Source organism: Melanotaenia boesemani, chromosome 4 (genome assembly GCF_017639745.1).
Source record: "Melanotaenia boesemani isolate fMelBoe1 chromosome 4, fMelBoe1.pri, whole genome shotgun sequence".
Lineage (NCBI taxonomy): Eukaryota > Metazoa > Chordata > Actinopteri > Atheriniformes > Melanotaeniidae > Melanotaenia > Melanotaenia boesemani.
The window spans coordinates 12,135,630-12,157,680 of NC_055685.1; the positions used below are offsets into that span (position 1 = coordinate 12,135,630).

Genomic DNA, 22,051 nt, shown 5'->3' on the forward strand with positions numbered 1-22,051 from the left:
GAAGAAAGAATGAAAATATTACAGAATAATATTTTTCCTTTGGGATTAATTATTATCCATTTCCTTTTCTTTTAATTGAAGTAAGGTTAAATAAGTAGGCTTGGTTACTAAACTTAAATCACTAGCAAAACAAATATAAAACATTGGATGAAACATTTTCTAACAGTATAATTATTCATCCACCTCAAACTCGATGTTGCTGTCTCTACCCAACTTACTGAGAAATAACGCTAAAAGGGACAACCAGATGTAAACACTAAAGGGTTAATTGTTTTTTTTTTTTGTCAGATTTACAGGACGTTTTCTTCAAGTTCACAATATCTGATCTCTCCTTTCTGTACTCAGCCCTTTGTGCTTTGGCTTTTCATTCAGTAAAAATGGAAGTGCAAGGTTACTTTAATTTTTTACCCAGAGACAGTCACCTCATTCTCAATTCTGCTGTCATGACTCCTGATAGTTACCTACCTTTACAAGCCAATCAGTCAGATTCCCATTCTCTGAAACTGTCCTTTGTTCTGTTGTTTTCTGTCCCGATCTGCCTCTTCACCATGTCCATCTCTATCAGATCTCCATGGAGCCTCATCACAAGCCTCTGACACCATCTGGCTTTCCCCATGCAGGTGGTGCTATCCTGGTTCATTTTGTTCTTGACCATTTAACTGATGATCCAGCAGTTTAGTCATCAAACAAAAACTGTTTTATATTCGTTTTTGTACATCAATAAATCATATTTCATCTTTTCAGCTGATGTTTCCTTTTTTAAATGGCATTTTAATATGAGCCAATAAAATACCATTTGTAAGGTCAGTACTTCTAAACGACTGATTTTCATACTTTTGCACCCCTTACCAACGGCTAATCAAGCATCCATCTTGCATCCTGTCTCTTCTCAGAGCTCTCTCCAGCCAGTAAAACCCAGTCCAATGTTGACTCTCATCTTATCTCTTACTTTCTCTCTTTCTTTTCCTTGCTTCCTCCAATCATTTCTTCTGGGGTTTTATTTGCTGAATCTTGCATTCAGCCTGCCCAAAACAGCTATTGTGTTGCTATCCAGTGTGAGGTGGTGTAGAAAAAGCGTGTGGTTTCTCAGTCTTGAGACACTGCAGGGCTCCAAGAACGTGCATAATGAATGTTAGTCTGCCATGGAAATAAGTCAGAAGCACAAAGTTTTAAGGTCAGAAATGTATGTAGTGTTGCTTTAATTGGACTCCAAATAAAATTGAAAATTTATTGTCCTTGGATCTATCTTACCACTTGCATCTAGATGTAAATGGTCTGTATTTATTGTGTTGCTGATGTGTCTTGTAGATGTCTGTCTTGTGAGAGATACTGTACTGTAAAATGCAAAGAATATGTCTGAATTTAAAATCTCTCTACTCATCTGTAACAGCCTTGACTAAACGTAGAAACATGTTTGCATACTGACCAAGTCCTTTATATGTTTCAAAATAAAGAAATAAATAAGACCGTTTAACAACACATTACATTGACAGAAAGGACCAGTTGCTCAGAGACCAGTGAAAAGATATCAGAGATACTGGCTATAAGGGAAAGTAGTTGTGAAGCATCACACACAGCATCTTTAGATGGCAGCTTAGCAGCACATGGGCAGATTTTACTCTCAGAAATATAAAAGACTTTTTGGCAAGGCATAAAATCCCACAGTGAGTCTAAAATCACTATCAGCCACAATTCAGAATCAGAAAGCCTTTATTGTCATTGTAAACCGGAGCATACAACGAGATTAGGGGGTGCTACTCCTTATGGTATTTGCATCAGAATAAAAAGAATATCAAAAATATTAAGAAAGAGCCTGAGTGATGTGCACTTGTTTAACTCTCTGTTGACCTTTTCCATAATACACACAGATGGTGTGTTGTTGCAGTCATAGTTGAATAACTGCAATAAAACAGACATTTTTTAAAAGCAAAGGGGAAAAATATGTCATTCATTGACATTCTTACCAAAGTTTATAAAGTTTTCAGGCTCTTTCACATTGTTCAAGCTTATTCTAGCCTTATTAATTAAAAAAAAAAAAAAAAGCTCTGTTGCATCCTGTTTCTGTTAGTGGCTTTTAAGGGGGTTTTAAAACTTGAGTTAAATTAACCCATGCTTGACTGGAATTACTGGAGGTAACTGGAAAAGATACATATGAGAATGGATCTTGTAAAGCAATGGATCTGAAGAGGGATATAAGAAAACTTCAGCAGCATGAAATCATCCATAACTCATATGAAAAATCATTTTAAACCACATGGAACCAAATTCAGTTTTAAATCCCTGTGACATGCAAACAGCGGAACAATGAGGTTTTTCTTTTGATTTAGTAAAAATCGTCATTTTTGTTTTCTCTGCATTAAGCAGAACCAGATTTCCTTGAACTCGTAAATTCCTCAAAAAACTAAACAGAAAGGAACAACCTTTGGTTAGCCGCTGGTCACCGCCAGTCAGATCCAGGGATTGCTGTTGAGATCAGAGAAATTATGAGAACCATAACTGCAGCACTGCATATTTTGCCAATGCATAAAAACCCAAGAATCAAAGACCTCTCTTGTACTTTTCAATTCAATTCAGTTAAATTCAGCAGTTACAGACAAATCAGTTCAAGCCAATTCATTGTGATCTAACCAGTATTCATACAAGCCAAATCATAAAAGATGATGGCCTAGCTAAGTAAACCAATGGATTGCATCGTATATTAACTTTGATTCAATCCCTCATCCTGAGCGTGCACAGGGTGCATTATTGATAATCCCAAACTTTTGAACGGTAGTGTACATGTCTCTTTATCATTGTTGCCACAGTTTGTCTGTTGGCCATGGAACATTTACATTTAGATCTAAGGAGTGAAATTAAACTGTTCTAAAATGCTATGCACCAATGCTCCCTATGGAGCCAACCTGCTGGAGCTTGAACAATTCTGGCAACAAAAATAAGAGAAATTTCCAAATAAAAGGTGTGCCAAGCACTGGGAACTCAAGAAGACTGGAGGCATCTGTTGGTGCAAAAAGTGCTTTAACAACATGAACTGAAGGGTCTGAATACTTGTGTAAGCAGAATATATAAGTTTTCTTTCTAAATACATTTTTAAAAAATACTTTCAAAGAATTGCCTTTGCTCTGCTATGAGTAATGTTAAAAAAATTACTGTACTGTGTAATACTGATCTATTAAACCCTAAAGCTTGAAGTACTATGGACAAGAATCCTCATCTTCCAGAGGACAGGAAAATCAATAGCAAACACAGCAGGTTATTTGTTGAGACATCTTTCTCCAGATCAGAGTATTGAACAGAAGGCTGCTGTCAGCTTATAGCCAGGAGCGGTCTTGCGAGCATTAAAAAATCTGTGCAAAGACTACAAAAGTAAGCAAAAAACAGATTCTTAATATGTGCCAAAATAAAACATTAATTTCTTAAAATGAACTAAAAATAAGTCTGCACTGCCCATTAACATGTCTTCAGATCATATTAAAGATGTCTTGTTGCTTTCAAACAAGACTCAATCCGAAAAGAAAATATGTAGTCATCCTAAATTATTAACTATACATCTCCCAAAATCAACAATGCAACATTTTCCTTTAATTATTTCAAAATTCCTTTTGAGTTGTTTAATCTGAAAACTTTTGTCTTTTCTAGTTTCTTTAAACCCAAAGGCAGTGTTTTGTCTCGACCCATAAAGATTGTGTTTTAATTTGATGTTTACTTGTTTCAGAGCAGTTTATTATTTACCTCAGAGAGTTTTTATTTTTCACTTACAGACTCTGAATGTGTTTCAGCTCCTTTCCTTCGGAGAAAGAATAAAAATGTTTTTCATTTCATTCATTTCCTTCTTTTTATAGTGTTCAGACTTTTATTATTGTCATCACAAACATAACTTACAGCTAATGATTTTTCCAAACCTAAATTTGTAGTTGGACAGTTTCCTGTAAACACTGCAGTCTTGACAACAGTCTGATTCCAATTTTGTCATAAAAAATGTCACACAGTATAAACCCTGTATGGGGATGGAATTATATCAGTTTAGCTTGGTTTAGTATTTATCTGTACTAAACAAAGGGACAAAGACAATGACCCAATAATGGATCTTGTGCTCTAATTGGAATCCTACTATTTATTTATTTTACAAAAAAAAGAAAAAAAAACTAAATTAAAAGCAGAATTAACATTATTCTGTATTCTATGCTCTCACAAAAATGCTGACAGATCTTAAGCATGTGTGTCTGGTACTTTGGCTGTTTTTTTGCTTATTTGTTAGAAACCCCTGATGATTGTCAGCTTTGTTTTTCTTTAAAAGCCGGGAAAATTCTGTGTTGTTCTTTTGTACAGGTGTAGCAGTTGGTTGTCTGGTGATAGTTTGAATTGAAGGGTTGTTGCCTTTTATCTGTTGTGTCTTTAAGTCCTCTTTTTTCCTTCTGCTTTCCTTTTGGCTTCTTTTCGCTGTCCTTTGTCTGTCCCCTCCGATCAGGTCCAGCAATATAACACAAATTCCATAATTCAAAATGAATAAATAAGATTTTTTTTAAAAAGACATTACAATTACTCTTGTCTTATCTCTGGTTATGTCTCTTTCTCTCTTTCTTTTCCTCTCTTCATCTGATGATATCTTCTTGAGGAGCAAAATGGCCGGTCTGTTTATTTCTGTTTGCTAGCATGTGATGCATAAAGTGAAACTCAGCTGTAATGTCAGAAGGCAGCCTGGACAAAATCAAGTTGTACAGTGTAATTTCTCAGCCTCAGGACACTGCTGGGAAGTGAGAGCTCCAGAAATGCAATAGATGTCTCTGTGCCATCAAACGAGCCCAAAATGTGTCTGTAAAGTAGCCTTTCCAGTATTACAGAAAAAATTTTAAACTTCTTATTGAATGTATGTACTCAGTTCAATAGCAACTGCTCTGATAGCAATTCTCTGACATTCTTCACTTATAAGTACAAGTTTTTTACAGCTTTTCCTCCAAGTGTATTTTTGCTGTTATACAATAATAGTTCTTATAACAGAAAATTGGGTTTATCTTATAACTGGTAATGCCAAAGTTCAGATAGCATTAAAACAATATATACATATATATATATATATATATATATATATATATTAACTGAATTTCCCTTTGGGATTAATAAAGTATTTTTCATTTCATTCATTTCATTTCATATCCATTTCTCAATAACAACCACATATCTGACCAAACTGGACTCTGTTGAGATGGAAAGATCTTGGCCCTTATTTATCAAATGAACATACAACAGAAACCAAATCTACACAAGGTTTGGCATTTATTTATTTGGGAGTGTGCATAGAATTACGATCAAATCTCATGACAGGCCTAAAATCGTGTACACAAGTTTGAGTCAGTGTAGATTTGCGGTGCAGCACAGCAGACCCTGAAAATAATTATTAAACAAACCTCAAGCCATCATCTAAGCATAAGCAGCCACATATTCAGTACTCAGATTTAACCCATTTCTAAAAAAAAAAAAAAAAAACATGTTAAAATGGATTTCTAAAAATGAATAAAATAAAATACCTTATTGATGTCACTTGGCGTGCACACAACACACTTAAAAATGATTTGTGAAAATAACTAAAATGATAAACAGCCTAAGCCCACACATGACACTTATGCTCAAATTTAATGAATAGGCCCATAAAATACAATATAGTTTGAAATAATGATAAATACAAACCAAAATGTATGTTTGCAAACAAACTCACACCTATATGCACTCCTGGAGCATCTCATCACCCCGCTGGCATCACCTGTCACAGTACACACATGCATGCATATCACGGTGGAGTGCTGCTCCAGGTTGCTGAAGGACAGGTGGTGGTGTCTCGTATCAGCGGGGGGGACGCTGCTGTATCTCATGAGAAAGTCTATGACCTAATTCTGTCCTGTGCAGTCCTGCACACCATGCTTACAGAGCCTTTTGATGCCCCAGCACAGCCACAGTCAGTGGATGCCCAGGGAACCGTGTCCAACACAAGGGGCTATATGAAGGAGACAGGAGCTGATCCGTCCTTTAGTAAAGTAGTCTATACCTTAAAGTTGTATAAGTACTGTATTCCCATGCTATGCACTAAAGACATGTGGAGTTCTTTACTACAAGTGGAAATGCTAGGCTACAAATTTTCTCTTTTGTAGACTAAAAGAAAGTGGTTTCATATAACAATACCTTGAACACAATAATGCTTAGCTAATGCAAGTAAACACAGAGTGTTTAGAAGTTTGAAAAAGTTTTATTCGCTGTTTAATGTTTTCAGAGATGTCTTTTAGCATGTTGTTTATACTTTCAAGTGCACAAAGTAAAGAATTGTGAGTTTGTATTACCAGGCATGGGCTTTTATTCAAATTAAAAATGTATATAGAATAAAACATTAATCACGGTTATATAGGCTACTTATTCAGAATTTTATTCATACCTCAGCCGGAGTCCATCCAACAACTGCGAAACTATTGATCCTCTTCCATGGCGTTTTTGTGCATGCCATTGACTCCAGTTTTCAGGCTGACCTCATTATTCTTTTTCACCTCACAATTAAGGATTTCAATCTCAACCTCCGAAAGGTTCCTTTTTTGGGAAGAACATCTCTGAGCTCACTGGGCCTCTGGACCACAAATAATTAAAGGCGTAATAAACTCAGATGGATTTCCACCACTGCATTTATCAAGGCCTGATCATTCGTATGCTGGGATCGGCCAGATTCAAATGTTTCATGAATCACATGTGGATCTAATCGTAAGATCATTCCTGCGATCAGGTGTGCGCTCATTTTCACTTTCATCTGATAAAAGAGGGCCCTCCTGTTTTCAATGGGACGGTTAGTAGCTGACTTTAGTGCTAATGAAAGTGTAGTTGACAATGGAAGAAATCCAACCTTCGTGAAGAGCTGTTCACTTGTTCTTCAGTGGAATGAAACTACTCGTGACTGAATGTGTGCTTTAACCATTGCATGATTGCATCTTATCTGGATGTCTATGCTAAAACTTCTAAAATGCGTCTTAGAGGGTGGTTATTTAACTCATTTTCTTCTAACTGATCTTAACCTAAGAACTTAATCCAGCTCAGCATATGCTTTGGCTTCAGCCTGTAAACAGATGACCAGAAGGTACAAAGGAGGGACAGGATCAAAGCTGTGGATAAACTGAAGAGAATGTGTACACTGTGTCCAGATACACTATTGTTTGTAAATCAGAACTTAGATTTATTCTTCTGGGTGATGGCAGCCGTCAGACAACTCCTCAGACATCCATACTGACAATCTGAACCCTACAGTTTATTTATGCTGTCTGACATATATGGTGGGTGAAGAATTTATCACTGGGGATAAAAACAAAACAAACGTAAACATGTTTAATTGGACAGCAAGATTTAAGTAGGAAAGACCTGACTAGATTTTTGTGTATTATGCATTTTTCCAAGACTACTTTTCTACTGGCAAGACATTCACACAGATCTAGAAGTTATATTTGAGGTCAATATCCATTATTTGTGGTTCTCTATACCTAGGGAGTATTTCATTTGGAGAGTGGTACACTTACGAAAAAAAATTAGAACTGATAGCTTTGTTTAAAAAAATGACTAATACAAGAAAATGGCTTGAACCACAAACAACTAATGAATGGGCAATATAATATTTTAAATATTAGTATGTCATGACGAGCCGTTGATACCTCATAATGTACTTGTATTGATGACTGCAAAGACAAAGCTTGATTGGTCAACGTGTTTAATTTCTTAAGCCAAATGTTGAATAATTACACATAGTTTAAGTTAATTGATTTATTGGTTTATGGTGTGTGTGTGTGTGTGTGTGTGTGTGTGTGTGTGTGTGTGTGTGTGTGTGTGTGTGTGTGTGCGGTAGCAGAGGCCAGAAATCTTCCATGTTATGCTCACCTGCAAAGACAAGGTAGATTTGATTGGTTTGGCTAAGTAACTAGTAAACAGTGCACTGATGATTTTAAGTAAAGTATTCAGTAAAGATACTGAAAAGTTAATTTAATATTTGTACTTACCTCTGGCTGTTTTCTGTCTTCCATGAGTGGTGCAGAGTCAAAAGATGTCCCCAGGTGTTCATGCGCCATTTCTTTGTTCCGGAAGGAGGGAACTATACTTAATAGACTTTTTATGGTTTATTTAACCATTGGTTTGGTTATTTAGTACTATTTTTGAGTAATTTGGGTTTGTGTAAATATATGTATAGTCTCTGGAAAACTTTTAGTGTAAATATTTTCCATTATTTTTTTGTATATAGCTGTCTTTGGAAACCCATGTAAATGAGCCATTTAAGCTTGTCTATATAAGCAGTCAGCTGTAGTCATTCTGGTGGTTGGTGTAGGGTGTCCTGGTGAAAATGTCAACATTAAAGTAACTCAACGTCACGTCCAGTCTTTTTGCCTCCTATGTGTTTTTCTCCATGTTTGCCTCCAAGACTGTGTACTGAAGCTGACAATGTAATGTAAAAGTTGCTATTCATTCTGAAAAGTTAACAGGCTGTAAATTATTTATATTTGATTTAAAAGTATCCTGATGGGCTTGTATGTATGTTTGTAAAGGTTTTAAAAAATATATCAAATTTTATCCCTTTTTGCATTTTTTTTCTTGATCATTCTAACCCTTCTCATTATGTAAATTTAATTAGACTTGAGTTATATTCCCTGTAACAACAACAAAATGTAAGTTTCCTTTCTTTTTTGGTATAAAAGCTTGTTTTGCTTTGTTTTCTTTTCCAATCAGGTTGCAATTTCCAAACTGTGCTGTAAAGATACAGCTAAAAATATACAACTTTGCCGCAAAAATTGACCTAAAAACTTGAGCAAGAATAATATTAGTGTTTGTTTTGCTTTAATTTACCATCATTTTGAACAACAGTCAAGTCTTTATTAATAATTAGTGGTTCCATTGGAGACATCAAACAACAACAAGAAAAGCAGAGCGGCACAGAAACACCAAATATAACATACTGAAGAAAACACCTGGAAATAATGAAATGAATAAAACAATTATTAAAAAGATTGTCAATGAAGTTTTGAAGAGCGGTGGTAGGAGACAAAGCCCTTTTACAGCAGTAAATTCAGAATATCATTATAAGAAGCGAAAGAGCAATTGGCAGAAAACGATGACGCACACGGTGAAGTCTTTGCTGTAAGCACATCATGTAATTCAACTGTTGTTTCCGCTTAGCTACTGATCTACTTTCACACCTCACAGAAGAGCATTGACATTGCATATAGTGTCTGATGGAGGAGACTCGCATTGCTTTTATTGCAGATACAGTAACATCTTATAGATGAATTCATGTTTTGAACAGGACAGCTGTTTGCATCCAAAGTAAATTCCATAAAATTTTCAAAGCATACATTCACCAGTATAATATGTTTGTGCTGTTGAATGCAGATGTGCTTTGATTACTATTTTAAGTGCCCCATCATTTCTACAATTATACACGAGTAGTGCAATGTGTAAAGTGTTGTCCATGCAGTACGTATAACTAAGCCATTGGAGTGACATCAAAATATACAGGAAAATGCTAAAGAGTTAAAATCAGATGCAGGAAAAAAAACTGATATTTCTTCAGCTGTCCACCAGATGGTGGAAAAGGAGCACCATATCTGAGCAGACCCATACATTAAGGAGTGGAAGGTGAGTAAGAACAAGTAGGAAGTCATGCTCAAGAGAGGATGGAAAGAAAAACATACATAAAAAAAAAACCCTACTAAGGTTGTGTTTGAGTGGATTGAGGCCGGATTTGTTTGTGTGTGTGTGTGTGTGTGTGTGTGTGTGTTAACATTAGCTTCTTCTAGATTTAAATAGTTGACTGTGAGTCACACTGTTTTTGGAAGTATTCATATGCATATTGCAAATGACCATGTCAAGCTCATAAAATTATAGTGGTCATCAAAGAGTGCATCACTATTGTACAAAAAAAATGGGCATTCATTCACGCCAGTGTGCTCACACACTCAGTCATACACATACACTTAGGCATACACTCAAGACCCCGTCCCAACTACCCCAGCCACACTGTGCACAGTCAAGTGTTTAGCCAAGGCTGGTGATGTTGGAGCGACCACCAGGGGGTGCTACAATGCGGTGGCCAGATCTGCGAGGGACGTTGTCGTCAATCTGAGCACCTGAGAGACAAAAAGACAAATTTAAACAGACATTCAGAGCCTCCTTAATTTCGTGCAACTGGAAAATTTCTGTATTTTTCAGTTCTAAGTGTTTTTATTCCAGTAACCTGAAAGGCTGAAGTTGGATTGATGAAGATTGCGAACTGGTGGTGGTTGGTGAGATGTGGGGGAAGTTTTAGCTGACGGAGCAGGAGTGATGTATTTGGGAGTGGGAGCAACATCATACACAGGGCCATCATAAATGCCACGAGTGACACACTGCAGCTTCTTCACCTAGATGGAAGATCCACACCAACACAAAACAAGCAAATTATAAATCACTGTTTAGAAGAAGACTATAACCTTTTGTTCACTATAACACAGCATTGAAGGACTTGTTTTTTAGCTAAGTCATCTAAATTGTAAACTGAGAAAAAAAGTGTTCTTTTTAAGTAAATCATAAACTGCTTTGTCCATGAATTTTGAGGAAATTCCCTGAATAGAATCATAGTACAGTATCCTTCAAGTATAAGGACACAAAAGTCTACTTCAAATCTTTAGATTCCTAATACATATTCTCAGAATTCACAGTTGTGACAGTGGAATTTGATAAATTCCCATCATGAACTTGAAAGTCAGGACAACATTTTTCAAGTTTTTCTTTTCACCTTTTTTGATAGAGCAGAAGACTTTCACGAAATACATCTAAAATAAAATAAATGCAGCCTATTTGCTGCAGTGTTGATTCAGTGTAAGCTTCCTGAAATTACATTAAATCCATTAAAACAGTTGAAAATAGCTAAATACACAACATTCCCATGACATTTGTGTCGTTGAATGATATACGCTTATATGTAAATTTTCCTGTATAACTGTATGATCAGGGAATTTGCAAGGATTGTAAAACTAAAAGCACTCAGAGAGAGCAAATGGCAAAATTATCCTTATCTCCCCATAGCAAAGAATCCTTTAAAAAAAATCATGGATCCAGGCAGAGATCTGGATCACCCCTAAAATCTAATACATTTCTTCCTTATTCCATTTCTGAGATTTATTTAAAAATTGAATCAAAGGAGGTAATTAAAAAGAAAAGAAAAAGTTCTCAATAAACCTTACCTGATTTCTGAACTTAACGCGTTGGTAAGCGTAGTCTGGGAAGGGCTTGCGTGGAATGAATCGACCAGTACCCTGCTGAGCCTGCAGTTTGCCCCCTTCACAAACTATCTGACCATGACTCAGCACCAGTGCTGGCCCACCGCGGCACTCCAGACCCTCAAAGATGTTGTATTCTACAGCCTATGAGGAGAGGGAGAGTTTATGAGACAGAGAGGAGGAATATATGAACAATATGAAGGCTAATTGAATGAGCATTCCATTAAAGGGCTCAGTAGATGCAGCAATAAAAAATAAATGGATGAGTTGTCGATATGGGAGATGGGTTGGCAAGATGGTAGCACTGAATGGGTGAGGGGTGAAAGGGGAATTATTACCTAAAGCTGGCACCAGTCTGGATAAGGAGCCTTTGTGAGATGCAGCACAGCCTGAATACATCAACAGTTTCTCTGCATTGTGCCAATTTTCTCGAGGCAGAATTTTTGATGTTAATTCTACTGAGTTTGAATGCATCATTTCATCTGTGAATATACAGAGTATATTAAGTCAAAATGTATTTACTACCATTGCCAATTAGATTTGCGGATTGCTTTTCTTTTATTTTCTCCAGGTTTTTTATGGCTATCCCAGAGGTATCTCTTGCCAACCCTAATTTACAGTGAAGTAAATGGAGCTTTGCTTATGATGCCCAAAAGGATCAGAGAAAATGTCCTGAAAATCCACAGAATGAACATTCTCCACTGAAACTACTTTCTGTGGAAGGTACAGTTATTTTTAAGGGCATTTTTAGTTGTTTCAGAGTGATTTTCACACAAAATTCAACTGGGCAAGGATTGTTATAAAGTAGAAAGAGAGATACAGTTTGGATCTTTTCAAGCCTGATAATAATATGAATTAAAGATGCCACCTAAAGTAAAGTTAAGATTTTTTTTTCTCTTTTTGTAGTTGAATCAAGTCTTTTTAAGACTCCAGTATTTTAGTTTTCCACTCTGCACATTTCACACCTGACAGACAAATCCTCCCTTTTCCCTGACTACCTTTTCTTTCCTTCTGCCCTACTTTCTTTGTGTCCTCACCGACTGCTGGAGTTTGGCAGTGATGGTTTTGATGCTGTCAGGGTCCCAGATGACAATGTCAGCATCGGAGCCCACGGCTATGCGACCCTTACGTGGGTAAAGATTAAAGATTTTAGCTGCATTGGTTGACGTGACAGCCACAAACTGGTTCTCATCCATCTTCCCCATGGCCTAAGTGACAAATAGGTTGATGTTAAGAATAATAAACAAAAAAGTCATTATAATCATTAATAGCAGCACAAAGTACATAAACAGACGCAGTCATTGCTCACCACAGCTTTGTCCCAGACAAAGCCCATCCTCTCCTCTACTCCATTGGTTCCCTCGGGGATTAAGGTGAAGTCGTCTTTGCCAACTGCTTTCTGGGAAGTGCTGTATGCACAATGAGCGCTGCCCACCACCTGAAGGTCCCCACTGGGTCGGGAAAACAAAGTAATACAACAACCATTATTAAAGAAAGGATTATAGGAAACTCATGCCAAGAAAAAGAAAAAGTAAAATCATTTTAAGACAATTATTGTCCTGCAGGTTTTAGATGTTTCCTGGCTTATTAACAGGTACGTGCAGAACTTGACCACCAGCTGTTGGAGATCAGTTTAATTTTAATCAGGTGTGTTGCAGCTGGGAAACATATAAAACCTGCAGGACCTTGAGGAACGGATTTGCTGACCCCTGTTCTAGAGGATAACACATAGACAGACGTTAATTTTAAATTAGCCACCAGGTGTCCTCATTGAGCATTTTATGTGAAGTCTGTAACTTAAAACCAGTCACCTGAACTGGTCAGAACATGTTACACAGCTAAAACCTTCACCATGAAATACAGTCAATGCACACACTCACTTTACCTCACACTCTAAAAGTGGCTCAGTCTAACTGATGAGATGGCTTAATAATCATTATCTTGAAAGCATCACATATTATTCAGTCATTAATTATAGTGATTAGTCTGTGATAGTGCACAGTGGGATCATCGTAATGCCAAGAGTGCTTATTACAGAGACAATAGGCCTTGCTGAAAACTGAGAAAGTGCTGCCATCACTGAAGAGGAGCCTCCTAAAAATAGACCCCATCATTTCAGGAGAGACTCAAAGACAACAGCAGTATCACACCACCAGGGTGACAAAATAGACCCGCCCTGAGAAGCTGGAACTGCAGACGAAGGCTGGAAGAACAGAGGAGGAGGAGGAGAGGGAGGAGGGGGAGGCAGTTGGTAGCCAAGGCAACAGATGATGAGGAACTTCAGTCCTTGTTCTATTTATGGAATCGGGGACGGTCCAAAATATGCAACTGGAAGATGCTAGTGTGCGTCTGTAAGTTTGAGGTGAACAGGTAGATTTAGTCTGGTGCACTTCATCCCTCTCTATGACCGGATTACAACTTAATATCAACAATATAATGCAGTTTATACCCAGTTAAACTGATTAGTAAATGAACATGTCTGCATAACCAAATTTCTTTCTGCCCAGCCTCTCTTCACGCATTCACCTTCTCTCCATCTGTTTCTCCATAATACTGAAGCTGATGTGACATTGAGTATCACACTAACAGTCATCTGTGGCATGAATACCAAATTAATGTGCAAGAGTAAACAACAGCTAGATCTTTGCACTTCCTCGCTTTTCCTGTCATCCAGCTTATTTGCATTTAACATTGTGCAGAGGTTATTGCATTAATTAGAAAAGTTTTTAACTGTTCAAGTTTGCATATAAACAAAGGCTAAATTTGTCATCAAGATTTAAAAAGCATTTCAGACTATACTTTCTAGAGGGTATATATATTATTCATTAAAAAAGCTTGAGTCTTACCAAGCCAGCAGTGTGTGGAGATGGTCTGGGGTTGTGGGGTCAGGACTCAAAGGTGGAGAGGTCACATAAGCAGCTGCTTTGGCCCAGTTTTTGCTCCAATAATGAGAGCCGTCAGTTGCCAAGCTAGCTGTAATTGGCTCCCCAAATACCACAGAACCTGTATAAGATGACAGTTTGACAGTTAATTTCTGACTTAAAAAGAATCCCTCACAAAACACAGAAAATAATGTTTTACAATTAAGATCCTGGTGACAAAAATTAATGGGAAAACAGAGCTTACCTTTCCTCCGAGCCTGAGTGATGGTGTCAGCTGCACTTTTGCTCATCACTTTTGTGATGTAGACAGGACAGTTCACACGGTTGCCAAGAACGATGGCACGAAACACCGCCTCAGCCTCCAACTGCAGGGAGAGGGGATAAAAACACACTTCTGAACTGTTCACTGATAGGTTTATTAATGGGCAGAAAGGCTGCATAAAAAAAAAAAAAAAAATCACCTCTTCGGGACGACTCAGAGGATGGCCTTCAGGACCAGTGATGCCCATTCCAAGGATTTTTCTCTGCTCCTAAAAGACAAATTACAGAATGAAATACATGTTTGCTATGAACCTTCTCGGTGCCTATGATGGCATCTCATGCCATCTCATGTTATCAGTAAAAGAAGAACTGTAATATTAAAATGTTGAGCTACTGTAGGGAACTCGTGTTGGAGACACAGATTGTGCTTCTGACAGTGCTGTCTGCACAACAATAAACATTTGTATTGAAACCTGTATTATCTATTTAAATTTTATTACTAAAATGAGTATCATTATCATACATTATCACTTCTCATTATGATATTATCATACATTTTTGTCTAAATAATCCTCAGTAAACTGGACCATTGTCTCCCTGACTGCAAGTAATAGTTGCTGCCCAGCATTATCAGCATCATCACCCTTGCTTTCTTAATCATAATTACATCATCATCATTATAACCATTATAATCATAATGTTCAACAGTAATTGTGGCCTAAGTTAAACCTGTCATCCTCTGCGGTTGCTGCAGCAGCGTTCATCCTCTATCTCTCCTTTAGAGGAATGAGAAGTTACATAACAAGAGCATTTCTCAACTGCAGTGCAGGTTGAAGGCAGATATGAAGGCAAGAGACTGCAGCACGTACCTGAGCGATCAAGTCTCCATTTTCAGCATGAACTAACACCACCGCACCCAGCTGCTTCAAGAAGGAGAACGCTTCATACATCTACAGGGGGTACAAGCAAAATACGAAGAGTAAGGATCACACACTAATGTAATTTGCATGACGAGTTAAGTCATTAATGAGCTTATAAAAAATAAGTAATTAATATTTTTCATTATTGTGAACTGTACCTGAGAATCTGTCATCTGGTACACATCCTTGTAAGCCATGTAGACTTGAAAGGAGTTAATACCTGACAGGAGTGGAAACAACAACGGCATTGTGATGACAATGTACACTGGCAAAAAAAGAGTCACCACCTGGATTTAACTAAACAACTTCACTTTGCTAGGAAGCATAATGATTGGAATCTGGAGCAATGGAAGAAGGTAATGAGATCTGATGAGTCTAGATTTACCCTGTTCCAGGGGGATGGGTTCAAGAGAGGCAGATGAAGTGATGCAGCCATCATGCCTACAAGCCTGTGGGGGCAGTCTATGATCTGGGGTTTATGCAGTTAGTCAGGTCTAGGTTCAGCAACATTATGTGTCCAAAAAATGAAGTCAGCTGATATCTGAATATACTGAATGAGCAGGTTATTCCATTATTGGATTGCAACTTTTTAAAATTTATTTATTTATATTTTTTGGCCAGGCAGTTTAATTACCAGGCATCAAGGATTAAGACAAATTGTGGGAGCAAAAACTTAAACAGAAAAAAAATGTAATCTGATCTACAGTTTATTTTGCAGCTGCCCCAAAAGAAATTTAGTTTATTTTTGCTTTAAAAAGATTACAAGGAAAAATTGCACCGTGCCACCATGACAGCATTATGACACAAACAATGGATCTCCAGTGCGCCTTGGCTATAAGAGGATTCAGCACTTGGCCAAATTGCTTCTAAATCTGTCCCTAATGTTCTTGTGAAATGTGTTCAAACATGGGAAAGAAGAGTTCCAGCAATGATGCTGTCACTGAAATATAAGAAGGAAAAATTAGAAACCAATATACCTTTATCCTGCACCAGCAGCTCCAGCTCATCTTTAACACTCTCATTCCACTGGGGGATGTCAACGTGCAGAGAGTAATCGCAACATGCCTTTTTATCTGCAGCCTCCTGCCAGCGCTCAAATGCCTCCAGCAGGCTGTCCCCAGGATGAGGGGTCACATGATCAACTGAAAGGTGGGAAGGATCAAATGTTAGGATGCAACACTTAATCCTACATGTTATGCTGCAGCTGACATGTACTCTTTTGTATCCAGGTGTCCAGACTCACTAATCATGGTGGTTCCCCCAGCAAGGGCAGCCTTAGTTCCCTGAAGGAAATCATCAGCAGGCTCTGTGCCCAGGTAGGGCTTCATCAGGCATGTGTTGACATCTATCCCCCCTGGTATTACCATGCGGCCATTGGCTTCAATCACCTTGACACCCCCCGGCACAACCAGATTCTCCCCCACCTGCCTGCCAAGGATTAGACACACAAAGAGGCAAGTGGATGGATGGCAGAGAAGAAAAATGAAGGTACAGTGATAACAAAGATCTATGTGTGTTCATGAACATACATGATTGTAGAGGTGAAGCATCTGCAAAAAGCAGAAACTGCAGGAAATGAAATGAAGTACTGTGCAGAAGTCTGGAGCCACTTTTCTCTTTCTTTTTTCTTTAGTGGTCTAAACTAGAGCAACACTTCTCCAGGCTTTCTGATGATATTTCTTTCTTTTTAACATGGCTCCTTTCCACTCATTTGTCAAAGACATTAAACAATGTCTTTACCCCAATAAGGCAATTCCCAAAGATCAAGGTAAACATCTGGCATATCTCAGCATGATGTGCAAAATGTCCTCAGAAAATTTGAGGAGGACAAAAAGGAGAATTGATAGGCCAAAGAATTCATCTATCTACAGCAATTTAACAATATCTGAAAGTGACATTCTTTAAAAAAAAAATAGGGAAAAACTTTTAAATGCCTTAGACAGGACCTGAGAAATGCATATGGTTAGTTAATCGATGTAGTTTGAAGCTTCATCAAAAATGTTTTTAGAGAGAAAGGTGGCTGTCAAGAAGCAATTCTTAATGAAGGGAAATGTGAAGAAAAGTATGCCACATTATAAATGAACTGGACTGAAAATCAGTGGTAAAAGGTTTAAGGACTGATTAATCTTCACCTTAGCCTATATTTTGGGATTGAGGTTCATATACACCAGAGAGTTGATGCTCCTGTTGTGAGGCTGTGATCAAAAAGTGAAGTATGTTCAGTCAGTTTTTCCAGCTCAGGTCTAACAAAGAACTGTACAGAAGGTCATTCCTGCACTCAGTTGTGCAATGGCTTTATTATAATGAGCAATGAGTAATGATTGCTAATCTCATGGGTTCTTTATCATGCAAAAACTTCATTTCCTTGGTTAAATGAAGTATTATTCAGTTAACTTAAGTTCAGTTTAGTGTATTTCCATTTATGTTGGCACATTTCAATAAATGCCACAACTTTATAAATTTTATTGCTCTGTTTAAAGAAATGAGAGACAGTTAAGACTTGCATAATGTAATACACTCCTGCAATGTTTCTACATACGCACTTGATGAGCCCATCCTCAATGTAGACGTCTGCATAGAAAGACTGGTCATCATTGACCACTCTCCCTCCTTTGATCAGCAGTTTTTCATTCTGCAGGACAGAAGAGGGAAAGCAGGTGTTTGGTAACTTGCACAATCAGTTATGTAGTCAACAACCTTACAGCAAGTATGGACAGTAAAAAATAATATAAGATAAAAAAAAAATCCATAGCCAGAAAAGTGTTTTGCATCTCAGAATCTCACAAAAAAAGAAGTTTTACTATATTTCCTTTTCTTAATGATCATCATAATAGAGTATCAGCATATCTCAAATTCACAATCTCATAAAGAATATTGTGAAGAAAGTTGTTAAATTATGCCTTTTTTTCTCTCTCTCTGACTACTATATATCCACACCCTTTCACCATGGAGAGTGCCTGGCAACAGGATTGAGAGGATGGTAGGTTTCCATGACAACGAGTGATCACCCATGGTTCCACATATTGACGGTTGGCAGTTTGCTGAATTATCAGCATCTTAAAAATGTATCCTTGCAAAAATAAAATAAACAAACAAATAAATATGCACATCAGATTCCTCTGAAATAATTAACGATATGAAGATGCATGCTTCATTTAAGTGGAGAAGGAATGCACAGTTTTTACAAATAAAGCCTCACATCGCGTTGTTTCTTTGTGCAAGCGATTCCAGTGCCATACTTCTGATTTGACGGTCACGTCAACCGATTTAATCCCGAAGGCAGGCGGTGGGATTACACAACACTGTCCAACCCAGAGAGAGTACAGGCTACCCACAGCATTGGGCACACATACAGAAGACTGTCAACTATCTTGGTAATTGGGCAAAAGTCTCACAAAGAAAGAAGCGACATACATGAAAAGGCCTTCTGCTCTTTGCCATTCACTAAGAATTTAATCCCCTTTCAGCCTTGCAGCAGGGATTTGCATACAAGAGAGCCTATCCACTTGCTGCTCGTTTCTAACCAGGTCTCTTACCGTTAGGTGGGGGATGCTGTTATTCCCCTGATAACTGCTCCCAGACATGCTCTCTCCGTCGCTCTGCCCCCCCCGACAGTCAGCTCAGAAGCGGATTGGGATGACACCAGCACCCCGTGCGTTCTGTGGCTCTTTATCCCTCTGGTTATGAGTTGGTTATTGTTGTTGGAAAGACCAGAGCGATGAATCCACCGCCGTGCGACTGCGTGGGCTTGCGTGGCGCGCGCAAGTGACAGGCAAGTGACGATCCTGTGCGTGCGCGCATTCGGACACCGAGTGTTTTATCCGGTGGCGTTCACGGTATAGAAGAAAAACATGGTTGTCAACGTCTACGAAGCGTACAAGCATCCCTACAGGCACACGCGCACACAGACGGTTCAAGGGAGAAGGCACCGAAACAATAGCTGTGGATGCTGACTGTCGCTGACCAGTTCAGCACCACAGTGAAATGTTGCACTTCGGTTACGTCTTTTTGGATGGATGCTTGTTTGAGTTGCGTAGACTCTGGAAGAGTCAAACTGCAGTGCAGCACAAGTTCATCATTTATGCAGACTGAAATATTTTCTGTCCTGGTGGGTGAGAAATTACTGAGGCAATACAACATTTCTGCACACTATTGATTATTTTTTTAAAAAAATGTATGGCTATTTTCATCAAATGAAAATTCTAAATAAGTAGCTAGGTTTCCACCTGCTATAGGCGATGGGCGTTTACTGTTGTCGTTTCTGTAAGCTTTGACTTATATTTACTGAGAACAGCCATTGGAAAATAGGTCACAGAACCCATGCGTAAATTCAACGCTCCTACCTTTCCATTTGGGCCTTCTTCTTCCGAAGAAAATCTGATCTCAATACCAGCCCGCGCATCGTCTGTCTCCTCGGGCGAATTGGTCTGTGACCCCCCTCGGGCCTCTCCGGGCGCCCTCTCCATGGGGTCAACAGTGTCCAAGACCCTCTCCCGACTCCCACTTCTCGGCGTGCGGCTCCCTTTCCTCCCCACAGCGTAGTTATCGAAATCGATGGTCTTGCTCTCAAACGCCCCCTCCACGGAGCTGAACATCCCGTAGGTTTTCCTCTGGTTTGGCCCGGTGGTGATTGGTCCCGCCAGGTACACCGGGAGCTCATCCTCCCGGTTCCACTGCCTCCTGCAGTCGGACATCGTGGCTTCTACGGGAGACTTGAACTTCCCCCAGTCTGAAGCGATACAGACAGTTTTGCTAGTTTTACGTCAAACCGGGTCACAGTCCCGCCTCTCCAGGCAAGCGCACTCATTCGACGCTGGGAACTAAAAAAGCGGCTCTCTTCGGGCAACCTAGAACCATCTCTCTCCAAGCACTCCAGTGATGCAATGATCCAGTTTTAAAGGGGCTGCTGGTGTGAGAGTGAACTCATTTTAACGTGTTGCATTAGTGCAGCAGGAGTATACCTATACCACTGTGGATAAATTAGAACAATACTGTTCTCATCGTGTGCGTGAGCAGGTCACTCCATCAGTGGATTAAAGCAGCATGTGTCGTCTTTTAACCCACATCTGCATGGGGCGTGGTGGGGGATGCAGTCTTTGATCTTTTAGGGTTAGCTGTTGTCACACAAAAAGCTGCTCAATATCAAGAGACCTAGGTTGAGTAAATGATGTAAAGTATACCCCTGTTATCATACTTTCCTGAGATATATTACATGCATGACCAAATACTTTTGTGATCCTTAATTGTTAGAAATTGATAGCAAATCATTCATTTAATTTGTCTGTGCTGTTCATAAATAAAATCACCCAAACAAGTTGTCTTTTTACTCGGTAATGTGAATGCAACCACAAGATGCTTTCACTGAGCACAAGGCAATTGTAATATCTTGATCACATCTTAATACTGAGGAAATAATTGGCTGATTAATTTATTCATTTAATCACAATACAATGCTTATGTATTGCCTAAGAACATCATTTGTGGCTCATGTATTACCATATCAAGACCATACCTAACATCTTAGCTGTCAGTTTTTTATGTCATAGTGCCAAATAGGAGACAGCCACACTCGATTAAGTGCAGGCTGACATATTGACCTAGAACCCCATAATCTACTTAAATAAAGGGACCATTCCACAGCATTAGCTGAATATAAAGCACACACTGTTACTGATGTATGTTTTAACAGACATCAGTCACCAACTTTTCCACTGCTTTTTAAACATTTAATGCATTATTATAGAAGTCTTGTGTTCAGATGCAACTTTGGAAACCTAAACTGTGCTGCCATGTTTCTCTTGCAAAGAAGAAACTTTTACACTTTTTCAAATTGTATAGTGATGAACTTTAACATTTAACAGAGACCTGTAGAACCTGAGGTGTAGTTATAAAGTTTTCACTGTTTTTTTTAATATTGTACTGCCTGACTTTTAGGTAAATTTGCGGGACTTTTGGGATTATTGGCATTTTTTCCCTTGTTTTCCACTGGTGAATACTCTTTCTCTGTGGGATGATAAACTACACTGTTTGAAAATGTCTGGTTTCCCGTTTCCCAGACAAGGTTTGAAAACTATAGTTGTCAATCCATCAAGATCTATGAATCATTCTTCGTCTCACCCCTCTAGTGAGAATACTGTCCTTTCAGAGACCCCACCAGGGGCTAGCACAGCCCTCAGGATCTTGAAGGTACACAAACCCCTCCATCATGTTAAACCTGAGATTCAGCTGAGGTGGTTCAGACATCTGATTAGGATGCCTTCTGGTTATCCTTCGAAAGTTTTCTGGCCATATCCTACAGGCATGAGACCCTGGGACAGACTGAGGAGAGGGATTATTTATTTAGAGAGGAGCTACACATTGTTGACGAGTTTTAGTATCTTGGTGTGACTTTGGACTTGACATTATCTTTTAAATATCATGTTAAAAAATTGTAAATTTTAATCTGTAATTTGAGACAAATTAGATCATTATTGTCAGCAAATACTGCTAAAATGTTTCTTTATTGTACGATTTTTTTTCACATACTTTACTAACTGGTCACTGATAAACATAGCTACTTTTAAACCAATAGAATCTTTATACAAAAAAGCTTTAGAAAATATTTGATAGAAACTGTTTTTGTTTCATCACTTTCTAATATTTCAGAAATACAATATACCAAATTTTGAAAAATTAAAAAAATGTAAAGTGGCATGTTTGATTTATAAAATGTTGCATGGGCTCTCTC

The 22,051-nt window shown here is 38.3% G+C and overlaps 1 protein-coding gene across 2 annotated transcripts; it reads right to left on the reverse strand.

Moving 5' to 3' along the window:
* Positions 1-8,863: 8,863 nt before the first annotated feature.
* crmp1 (collapsin response mediator protein 1) lies at positions 8,864-20,147 on the reverse strand. Of its 2 annotated transcripts, none has more exons than XM_041983710.1 (14): positions 19,668-20,147; positions 17,868-17,956; positions 16,568-16,752; positions 16,302-16,466; positions 15,483-15,544; positions 15,274-15,354; positions 14,605-14,673; positions 14,388-14,508; positions 14,108-14,264; positions 12,571-12,712; positions 12,299-12,469; positions 11,226-11,405; positions 10,238-10,403; positions 8,864-10,130 (listed from the first exon to the last, which is right to left on the reverse strand). In XM_041983710.1, exons 1-14 carry the CDS (start codon positions 20,016-20,018, stop codon positions 10,039-10,041), a joined length of 2,031 nt encoding a protein of 676 aa, XP_041839644.1. In that variant the 5' UTR covers positions 20,019-20,147; the 3' UTR covers positions 8,864-10,038. The 2 variants fall into 2 exon arrangements, with proteins under 2 accessions (XP_041839644.1, XP_041839645.1); XM_041983711.1 differs by lacking the exon at positions 19,668-20,147 and adding an exon at positions 18,861-19,073.
* Between the last annotated feature and the right edge of the window lie 1,904 nt (positions 20,148-22,051).